Source organism: Aquarana catesbeiana, linkage group LG01 (genome assembly GCF_042186555.1).
Source record: "Aquarana catesbeiana isolate 2022-GZ linkage group LG01, ASM4218655v1, whole genome shotgun sequence".
NCBI classification, from domain to species: Eukaryota; Metazoa; Chordata; class Amphibia; order Anura; family Ranidae; genus Aquarana; species Aquarana catesbeiana.
Genome location: NC_133324.1, coordinates 478,117,018 through 478,129,047, shown reverse-complemented (window position 1 = coordinate 478,129,047; position 12,030 = coordinate 478,117,018). Strand labels below are relative to the sequence as shown.

General features: G+C 41.8%; 1 protein-coding gene across 1 annotated transcript in view; it reads right to left on the bottom strand.

Moving 5' to 3' along the window:
- Positions 1–1,522: 1,522 nt before the first annotated feature.
- Positions 1,523–12,030, bottom strand: part of SHOC1 (shortage in chiasmata 1) — a 447,382-nt gene continuing 436,874 nt past the window's right edge. The window contains exon 29 of the mRNA XM_073612299.1: positions 1,523–1,623. Within this exon, the coding sequence (XP_073468400.1) occupies positions 1,523–1,623 (101 nt within the window). The remainder of the gene's footprint in view (positions 1,624–12,030) is intronic.

The window sequence follows — 12,030 nt, the reverse complement described above, 5'->3', positions numbered from 1 at the left end:
ATGCACTCCACTTCTTTGGTCGTCCATGACGAGGCCTGTTCTGAGTGGAACCTGTCCTTTTAAACTATTGTATGGTCTTGGCCACCGTGCTGCAGCTCAGTTTCAGGGTCTTGGCAATCTTCTTATAGCCTAAGCCATATTTATGTAGAGCAAAAATTATTTTTTTCAGATCCTCAGAGAGTTCTTTGCCATGAGGTACAATGTTGAACTTCCAGTGACCAGTATGAGAAAGTGAGAGCGATAACACCAAATTTAACACACCTGCTCCCCATTTATACCTGAGACCTTGTAACACTGAATCACATGACACCGGGGAGGGAAAATGGCTAATTGGGCCCAATTTGAACATTTTCACTTAGGGGTGTACTCACTTTTGTTGCCAGCAGTTTAGACATTAATGGCTGTGTGTTGAGTTATTTTGAGGGGACAGCAAATTTACACTGTTATACAAGCTGTACACTCACTACTTTACATTGTACCAAAGTGTAATTTCTTCAGCTTTGACACATGAAAAGATAGAATAAAATATTTACAAAAATGTGAGGGTTGTACTCACTTTTGTGAGATACTTTATATATAAAAACAAAAAAGGCTGAAAATGTTGAAAAAAAACCCAATATTTTCTTCTTTCTGTTATAAAACACATCCATTAAAAAAAATCTAATTTCTTCATAAATTTAGGCCAAAATGTATTCTGCTTACAGGTAAAAAAAAAAAATCCAATAATTGTAATCAATGGTTTGTGTGAACTAGTATATGATAGATATACTAGAATTTAAGCAGCTATAGATGCTTTATTAATAATGACTGGTGATCAGAAACTTATAGTGTGACTGTGATAGTGTGGTGGGCAATCTTGAGTTAACAGGCACTGGTTGAGAGGAACACTAACTAATTGACAACGACGTTGCTAGTGACAGTTGCTAGTGACACTAATACAGTGATCAGATATAATAATGTACACTGTACTAATGACGTTGGCTGGGAAGGGGCTAACATCAAGGGGCAATCAAGGAGTTAACCGTGTGCCTAACAAGTGTAAAGTGTGTAATGTGTGCTGCTTTTACTTACAGATCTGGCTGTTTTTTATCCCTGCTCTTCAGGAAGAAGAAACAGCCAGATCGCTGTTCTGTGTGTTTGTACATACAGAACTCTGTGCTGTCATTGGACACAGCCAATCAGCAGGTTTAGGCCAAAATTATTGCCTGAAACCTGCTGACAAACTCGTGCTGTTTCCACTCACAGCACGGGTCAGCAGGCGCACCCAAAAACACAGGCGCGGACGGCGACCTACATGTACATTGCTGAGTTATGAACATATACATTACAGTGTTGTAGTTTCAATACAGTTGCATTGTCTAAAAACAATATAGATAATACATAATATGATATACTTTGCCTTTAAGTCTTCATAAGATATCAGATTTTAGTCATAACTTTATTTGTGTTATACATATAATAATAAAAACAAACTTAAAACACATTTTGGATAAAAACATTTCCATTTTGATAAATCACCATTTCAGAAGAATTTTAGACGGGTTTGACCATCGCACCTTCCAGGGACTCTCTCGTACATCAGCTTTCTCCTTTTTTGTTGCGGTAGCTGAATAAATGTCGAACCTTTTTTCAGGAAAATAGAAAGGTGAAAGAGATGGGGCATTTGCTCATTGGTTTAAGAGCTTATGTAATAGAGAGACATATTCAAGTTTTGCCCTTGACTCTGTAACACCAAAGGGACTAAATGAGGAACTAGCGATAAACACCATAGTGTAATACTATGGGTTCAGGAACATGTACATTATTAAAAAAATCCCTCACAATATAGTGATATAATACGGTTATTATTGTAGATTCACATTAATAGTAAGAAAAATGATCGCCTTTTCTACAGGTAGTGCTGTAGTTGGGATTAAACAAACCCTGGTGTTGCCAGGTGAAAGTGCTAGCCACTGTGTTTTTTTCATAGTTTACATTTTAAAGTTTCATATGTATAGTTTTATGATGACACATAATCATATATTTGCTTATGTATATATACAGTACTTTATTATATATGTACAATTTGGAGTCTAATTATAGAAATTCTAGATTTTAGTAAGAGTTTTTATAGCTTTGGGCAAGTCACCAATTCATTATTTGCTACATAATGTAGTCTGCCAGCTACTGCTCAGTACACTGTGGGGTAGATTTACTAAAACTGGACAGTGCAAAATCTGGTGCAACTCTGCATAGAAACCAATCAGCTTCCAGATTTTATTGTTAAAGCTGAATTTTAATTGAACAAGCTGAAGCTAAAAGCTGAATGGCTACCATGCACAGCTGCACCAGATTCTTAGTGCTCTAGTTTTAGTTGATCTTCCCCTGTGTGTATGTTGGACAGAGCATTTGTTCACTTCCGTACAGTGGAACCTTGGATTACGAGCAAAATCCGTTCCAGGAGAATGTATGTAATCTAAAGCACTCGCATATCAATACGAGTTTCCCCATAGAAGTCAATGGAAACAAAGATAATTTGTTCCGCATTGACTTCTATTGCATGCAATACCGCATGTGGCCAGGTGGGGGGCGCCGGAAAGCCTTGGAAATACTCGGGGACAGCTCAGCTGAACTCGGAAAGCCTGGGAAAGGCTCGGAAACACTCGGGAACGGAGTATTTCCAAGTGTTTCCGAGTATTTCAGAGTGGTTCCGAGTGTTTCTGGACGGCTCCGAACCATTCCGAGTATCACCGGCGCCCCCACACCTCTGGCCAAATGCGATACTGCACACCCCATTAGCTTGAATTCTGCTTTTTTTTGTGAGACAACACTCGCAAACCGAGTCAGAATTAAAAAAAAAAAAGTTGCTCGTCTTTCAAAACGCTTGTTAACCGCGTTACTCATTGACCAAGGTTCCACTGTATTTCTCTGCTATTTGTTAGATGTTTTTATATGGTTCTGCTGGTCAATGTATTCTGCCAGCTGCTGTCCTTGTCAGCATTTGAGATTATCAAGCTGCAGTGTTGTGGCGTGCACCCTCCTCCTTCTCCTGTATAAACCAATCATAGTATTCCCTCTAGGTAGCCTTTTCTATTTTATTTTGTAAGTGGCGAATTTGCGTTTGATTTTAATTAACTCTTTTAACTTTACTACCCTTAGTGTGTGTGTTTGTTTGTTTATAAAAAAAAAAAAAATGAATGCAGTCGCCACATCTAATGCCGCGTACACGCGGCCGGATTTTCCAATGGGAAATGTTGGATGTGAGCTTGTTGTCGGAAAGTCCGACCGTGTGTATGCCCCATTGAACATTTGCTGTCTCACTTTCTGCCAACAAATGTTTGCTAGCAGGTTCACAAATTTTCCGCCAACAAAACTTTGTTGTCGGAAAGTCCAATCGTGTGTACACAAGTCCGCACACAAAAGTTCACGCATGCTCGGAATCAAGTACGAGCCGGAAGCGCTCGGTCTTGTAAAACTAGCGTTCGTAATGGCGATAGCACATTCGTCACGTGGCAAATTTTGAAATCTCTTAATGCAGTGCATTCTCTTCTTCTTTACGATGCTATAATAATGAAGTTGCTTTGCTGCTGATATTCACAGAGTTCTGTCAGATATATTTTTTATTATTTCTTGTGATCTCCTGAATAATATTTATTTTTGTTGGTTTTTGTTCTCGTGATCTCTAGAATAATCTTGGTTTTTGTTGTTTTTTTTTTTCTCGTGAACTCCAGAATATTTTTTTTTCTTTCTAGTGATCTCCATAATTTTTTTTGTCGTCTTGTGTGTCAAGTTACCACAACACCATTATTATCTTGTATTTTTAACCTCAAGGATACAACTATGTTGGTGTCCCTTGTTAATTTGACATTGTATTTTTGAAATGTACCTGTCTACTCACAAACAAACTGTCCTTTTTGAAGTAAAACACATAGCCAAGTATTTGGCAAAACAAAATTAGAAATGTAATAGGGTCATAACAAAATAAAGAGGAAGGCAACGCTGGAGAAACAGTTGGAATTGGTGAAGCCTTTGTACCCCAGGGCAGACATGAATTATTTGACTGTCAAAACTGGTAACCTGAGGAGTCCATTTAATAGGGAGCACAATACGGTCCAGGACTCCGAGAGATCGGGAGCAGCAGAAGATGACATATATTTGCTGAGGCTGTGGTCTTACACCAGCCTGCGTCTTTTGCCAGACCACACCAAACCTAGGCCATCACTATCAACACTTCCTTCCATGCTTCCTTCCATGCTGCTCTGGTGGGTTGGATGGCTGTGGTGTTGGTGGTGTTGCTGGAGGTGGTGGAGGAGTATGGTCCAACTCACACAGATGGGTTTTATTTGTGCCCCTCGTCCCCTTGTTTAGGGCCTTAAAAATGATTTCCTCACAGATTGTGCGTTGGCCCTCCTCCATGTGTTTCAGTTTGCTTGCTGTAACACAGTCAAATGCCTCAGGGACACCAGGGGTCATGTTAAGTGCCATACTAGCCTGGCGAAGGAAAACAGTCACTGATTCCTCCAGGTTCCTCACCTTCATGGTCCTTTTGGTTGGAGGACGGAGGGGAGGAACCTGGGATTCCATCAGGCTGCTTGGCACGGCCACCTCCTGGCTGAGACTTGATTGTGTATGAAAATGGTACATAGTTTTAGTTTTTTGGTCCTCAATCACACACAATTTTGAGCTCATGACTGTTGCAAATTGAGTGTTAACAAATAGAAAAGACTCATTCTGACCCCAGCATTTTTCATTCTTGTCCCAATCATTTTTGGCTACTACTGTCTATTGATATGTTAAACTTTGTTAAATCTGAAATTAGTGATCAATAACATCTTGTTAACATCATTCAATTTTTGACAAGAAATATGTCAACAATGCTATACCCGGCTCAAGCTGGGCTCCTCCACATCTTCCTGGGTGGAAGGCCCAGGTTGGACTTCAGGAGCCTCGCCACCATCTGTCACCTAGCCACCTTGAGGCTAGGTGACAGATGCACTCTGTAGGAGTCAGAAGTGCACCGCTAAGGTAGTGGACCCTAGGACTGACTGCTGCGGATTGAAGCCTGGGAGGTTCAGGAAGCAGGTCTACTGGATCACTGACACAGATCCCACTGGGAGCTAGAGCATAGATTCCCCAGGGCGCGGAGTCTAAGAGCCAGCAGGTGTTCACCAGAGCCTCTAGTGGTAAGGATGGACTGCGCTGCAGTCTGGCTCCAGGTCGCGGCCCCAGGGTCTCACAGCTCATGGTAGACTACAGGAGAAGAGGAAGGAGGCAGCAGGCTGGAACAACAAGGAAAGTAAGGGACAAGCCAAGGTCAGGGACACAAGCAGACAAGGACAACAGAGTTCACGCCAAGGTTCAGGGTTACAGGCAAACAGGGATGGTCGGGGACACGCCAAAGGTCAGGGTCATGAGCAGACAGGAATAGTTAAGAACAGGCCAAAGTTGGTAACTGGAATCAGACATAGGAAACACAGCAAGTACACACGGGGGCTAACACACAATGGTTGATCAGCACTGCTGGCTTGCAGTGCACAGGTTAATATAGGGTTCCCTAATAGGGCCTGGGGTGGGGCCATGCTTAGAGGAGAGGTTATAAAACCAGTCAGGTGAGAGGCAGCTGGTCTTTAGAGATGAACACATGGAGACAGGTAAGCTGACAGAGAAACTCTATTGCATAACCATGACACTCAGCTGATGTGGAAGGAAGTGTTGAAGGAAGTGTTGAAGGAAGCGTAGATAGTGATGGCCAGGGTTCCATCTGGTCTGACAAAAAACGCAGTCTGTCGTAGTACCACAGCCTGGGTACATATACGTCATCTGCTGCTGCTCCAGATCTCATGGAATCTTGGACCTTCTTGCGCTCCTTATTATATGTGCTTCTCAGGCTACCAATTTTGGCCTTCAAATAGTTGATGTCTGCCGTGAGATACACCGGCTTCACCAATTCCAACAGTTTATCCAGCGCTGCCTTCCTCTTTTGCTTGTTGGAGTAGTCCCTGTTTTGGACTTGCCAGAGACATGGCTGCTCCCTGTACATGTCTAGGAATTTGGGCAGGAAGTCCGGGTCAGTGAATTTATCCACCATTTTAGCTGCAAGACACAACACAAGACAAACCCTAATGTCAGGCTAAACTCTCCTAATCTTGTCCCAATATAGGCCTCAATTTATAAGCAGTATAGGCCACTAACCACTGATGCCCCAAGTTACAATTGTACCTTTGTTTGCACGATCCACCATCCTCCACTCACAGATCATACGTACGACGCACGTGTGTTATGCTTTATATACACTGCGCATGCGTGAAACTCGGCCCCTGTCTTTCTAGTGTATTTCCCGCCGCGTTCTCTTTCAGGGCAGTGGGAGAGCACATGGCAGAGATACAGCAGGTGCGTGCAGAGAGCAGCAACGACGAGGAAAGCCCAGAGCAAGGCAGTTTCACATCCAGGAGGAGATATAAAGCCTCAAATATGTCCTTTGTAGAGATGGTGGACATCTTGAAGAGGGCAGACTACGATGGAAAGTATGGGCCGTACAGAAACCCAAATGTGAGAAAGGCCAAGATCATGACTAAAGTTGTGAGAAGTCTGCACAGGTATTTTGGGGTAAGACGATCCAAGGAGCAATTGAGGGAACGCTGGTCAGACTTGAAATTGAGAGAGCATGATCACTATAGAAGGATCAGGAAAGTGCTGCAAAAAAGTATTTGTCCTGTGTTCCTATTATTATTATTACGTTCGTTTGACCACTAATATGACGTTTTTGGCAGATGCAGGTTATCTACATTTGTTCATGCCTATTTGTATTAAAAATGTTTCTTACATTGTTGTCTAGATGTGTTTGTAACTTTAATGAAATGCAAACTTGATTCCGTGTAAGGAGAGGACACTCAGCAGCTGTTTACACATCTGGACGCAGTAGCACTAGTGTGGGACACCAGAGCAACCTTTTTATGGTGTCCCACGCAGGTGCTCCAGTGGATACTAGGGGTCTCATCGTGTGTGAAACTTGCACAAAACAGGTAAGTATTCCAGCTTTTGAAAGGGAAAAAATCATGTCTTCAGCTTGGAACACTGCCAAAACAGACAATTGGATGACACTTCCAAGCAATGTTTCATATTACTATTTCTCGCCTCAAATATCTCTGATAAGTATACCTTTTTTGTATTCACATAGGGGAGAAAAGAATCGGGACATCCGGGGACACCAGGAACCCCACACCTCAGGTTCAGGAAGTGGTCGAAATGGTGACCACAACAGGTCAATGTCTGAGACCTAAGCTTCAGGTAATAGATGTATGCCTGCATATTTATAATACATGGTGTTTTTTTAATTTTTAGGTGATGTGGATGTTGTGGAAGAAGAAACTCACTTCAACAGTGCAAGTCCTCATCAGTGAGATAATGGTGTGCAATCGGGATTTAGAGAAGGTCAAGCAAAACATCAATGATGTTCAAAAAAGACTGACCAACATCATTGATGTTTTAGCCAAAATCTAAAACCACCAAAAAATGTTGTCGTTATTGTTTTACATTTTTAAAAAGTTTTAAATTAATTGCAAAGCCAAATTTTGAAGATGCACACAGTGTGTCAACTTGTGCTGTCTGCCATCATGAGATATCAATGTACGTGTTTTGTAGGTGCAACCCCTTCCTCGCAACTAAAGCAGGTGAGAGGAAGGGGTTGCACATGTGGGAGCTAGCACATATTGACACACTGGCTTATTTAAAAAAAAAGCAAAACCACTTTGCACTACAAGTGCAATGCAAGTGCAATGCAAGTGCACGTGAAAGTGCACTTGTAGGGCAAAGTGGATTGTCCTTCCTGAAATAAGGCCCAGTGTGTCAACATGTGCTAGCTCACATCATGGGGGATCAATGGACGTGTTTTGAGGGTGCAACCCCTTCCTCTCACCTACTTTATTTTCGAGGAAGGGGTTGCACCTACAAAACACGTACATTGATATCTCATGATGGCAGATAGTACATGTTGACACACTGTGTGCATCTTCAAAATTTGGCTTTGCAATTAATTTAAAACTTTTAAAAAATTTAAAACAATAACGACAAAATTTTTTGGTGGTTTTAGATTCCTCGAAAATAAAGTAGGTGAGAGGAAGGGGTTGCACCCTCAAAACACGTCCATTGATCCCCCATGATGTGAGCTAGCACATGTTGACACACTGGGCCTTATTTCAGAAAGGACAATCCACTTTGCCCTACAAGTGCACTTTCACGTGCACTTGCATTGCACTTGTAGTGCAAAGTGGTTTTGCTTTTTTTTAAATAAGCCAGTGTGTCAACATGTGCTAGCTCCCACATGTGCAACCCCTTCCGCTCACCTGCTTTAGTTGCGAGGAAGGGGTTGCACCTACAAAACACGTAAATTGATATCCCATGATGGCAGATAGCACATGTTGAAACACTGTGTGTTTTGTGGCTTTCGAAAAATAGATGTCGGGAATAGACACACATTTTAGGCATGGGATCATGAGGGAAATCCACATTTTGAGTCCCAAATTGTGTGCATCTTAAAAATTTGGCTTTTACAGGGGTGAGATCACCCCATCTGATGAAGGCAAAATCAACACATTTTGACATACTAATGTCTTATATGGACTTCAATTTATCAAAGTTGAACTTTGTAAGTTCCTGAGTTGTGGATGTATATGTTATGGTTTTAAACATGCCTGTTTAGCCACAAAAAAAATTACGTCAAACATACATGTTATACACCAAGATGTTGGTTTGTTAAAAAACCCTTTTATAACGCACATGTGAATGTGCTTGGAGTAAAATGTTTTATACTCAACAATGTGTGGCTTCTTCTTTCAATGCTCAATACCAGTTTTTTTTAGTAAGTTGGTGTAGTTACAGTGGCAATGGGGGTTATTTACTAAAGGCAAATCCACTTTGCACTACAAGTGCACTTTCAGTGTACTTTCAAGCCCCAATCAGGTCATTTTAGGGACTCCAAACAATTAATTCATGGCGTTGAAAAGGAGGAATATTTTTATCATTAATGCATTACATACATTAACAACAAAAACATTGTGTGTGTGTGTAGCAGACCCACAGCACAGCATAATAGTTAGCTGAAGAAGAGATTGTCATCTCATGTATCGAATAAGGTACGTTTGCACTATTGAAGAAAATGGCAAAAAATAAAAGGCCATTGGGGAATCTAGGAGACAGATAAGAAACACAAGCAGTAAATCAAATGAAAAATTAGTTTAGTTTTTCACAACAAATTTATTTGAAAGAGCTTTTAAAGATTCACTGGCATATCAATTGCCCCCCTACTCACGAAGTACTCCACATAGCTTTGCCATACTTCGGGGGGGCAAGCCAGGACAGCCAGGTTCAAGCGCCGTCATTATTTCTGCTGGTGAGTCGGCCTCAGTCGCAACTGAGGCCAGATAGTTTGCTGCATTCTTACGCAGAAAATGATGTAGAATGCAGCAGCTCATAATGATATGGTTCAGTTTGTATTTGGCCATGTTTATGGCCATTTGGAATAGCCGGAACCGGAGTTAAAAACCCTCTGCTCCGGGGTAAGGGTCCTTATGCGGAACAGCCTCATCAGATGGTCCCGCAGCGCAAATGCCTCATTTGCCACAAACGGTAGGCCCACCATGTTATCTGCTGGAGGTGGCAAGCCTAAGCTGCCATTCTGGATCTATCTGTAAAATTTGGTCTGTGCGATGACTCCACCATCCGACATACGGCCATTATTGCTCACATCCAGATAGAGGAACTCGTATGTCACTGACACCACCACCAACAACACAAAACTACATTACCCCTTGTAGTTGTAGTAGTATGACCCCGAGTTGGGAAGTGGGATGATCCGGACGTGCTTCCCATTTATCGCACCACCGCAGTTGGGAAAGTCCCACTGCTGGGCGAATTGGGAGGCCGCAGGCCTCAGTCCATTCCTGTGGGTTGGAAGGAAACCGTGGCGTCAAACAAGAAAAAGAATAGTACTTTTGCACATAACATTGCAAGCCGATTAGACACAAACATTCTTGGCCAACATAAGTATAAATTTATTTAAATGAGTATTTAAAGACAAAAGTATAAAGTACACTTATCAGATTCCTCACCCCCTTTGATGGCCCATTGTAAAAATTTTAGGGTGGGGGGGTGGGTAGATGTTTTGGACAGGTAACCCTCTCCACTTCATTGAGAGATGAATGCATAAATAATGTGTGTTACTTTGGCCAGCCCCTCCTTACTTACACTATTGGCAACCCACTGGACAGGTAAGAAGTGTCATAATCCAAAAATATGAATACACACTGTCCAAATTGAAGCACATTTTTACATTCTGTAATTAACTATCAAGATAATAGGAGAACAAAACTTGAAACAGTACCATTTGAAAGTATTCAGGCAGGCACTTGCACTACATGCTTTGGTGAATTCATCCATAAATATGAACACAGAAGAGGTAGGTATAGTGTGTATGGGTTTGGCAAAGTCAGCAGATAGAGTATTGGTATCAGTTGACTTAGCAGTTGAGGGGGGGGGGGGTTCCAAATGAGTTTGGGCCCACAAAAAAAAGCCTCTTGCACTCTGACTGAATTTAAGGACAACAATAACATTTGGACACATTTTAGGGGGTGCTTAGAGTAAGCACTACTATGGAGCTGACAAAATACATTGTTAAGTGACTAGGCTAGGTGTGTATGGGCTCAGGATGGCATGCTGGGGAGGTTAATGAAGACAAATATGCTTGAAGGACAAAAAAGGAGCATTAAAAGCTTACAGCATACATGAGGACACAGAGGACATTCACAGCATATTACAATCATGGTAATTAGGGAATGATGAAATAAATACAATACATTAGCAAACATTAAATGCATAGAATGTGATGTTAAAGGATAAAACTTACCTTAATATAGTCCTTCTACAGGACCTGAATTATAGCAGAACAGGCCTCTGGAACAATGATTCCCAGAGCCTGGGAGGAGATCCCAGTCGTGAACTTAATATCCTGGAGACTTCTCCCTGTCACCAAGTACCACAAGGTGGCGACGAGCCTTCGCTCGGGAGTGATGGGGGACATTACTGTGACACAATTAACCCAAATGCTAGAAATATTTCAAATGCAACACGTCACTTTAGGGAATGTCACCAGGGCGATCTCTCCTCTTTCCGCTTTAGAGGAATAGAACGGTAGTCTCACTCTCCCAGAGGAGGTGACAGGGAGAGAAGGCTACTGGGGAGAGAAGCATGGTGGATTTTTAGATTAAAAACTAGATTGCCTCAGGGGTTAAACCTGAGGTGGGATCTGGATTTGCACTTACATTAAACATGCCTCTCCCCAGAGCCTCCTCTCTCTTTCTCTTTTCCTCCTCTGGTGTCTTTTTCACATACCTGAATTATTATTTTTATTTCATTTTTTATTTTTTGTATCTAATGTTTTTTGTATTTCATGGTGTGTTTTAATCATGTATATGTGCATGAGTGCATGCATGAGTGTGTGCACACATGCACTTATTATCACTCTAAGGTGTGTGACAAATAGTGGCATACATATGGATCTCTCAATATGCAGTATAGCTGATTCTCCTTTTTTGGATAATTGCCTGCAGTCAATTAAGACAATTAATGGGTGGAGCCAGTGATCCTTGGAACTACTATTTATTTTCAAAGTTTCATGTTTGTAATGTGGTTATGACTAAGGCCTTATAGGCTGAAACGCGTCAACTGTTCTTATTTGCGTTTGGTCACTGTGGCTTGTCAATAAATATTATACTTCTTAAGAGCAATCACCGGAGTGCGGACCATCTTTTCCTCATGCAGGTGTCCTGCTTGGTAATATAGGGGGTAAGCAAAGCCAACAGACAGTGATAGGCGGGGTCCGTCATGCGGAGATAATTCCTGAAATTGTCAGGATTATTCTCCTGGAGCTCCCGCAACAAAGGCATATGGGAGAATTGGTCACTATTAAGTGACCGATTCTTGGTCCATGAACTCCTCCTCCCCCTGTTCATGGACTGGACTTGGGTCAAAGCAAGAACTCCAACACCAAGCCCAAAA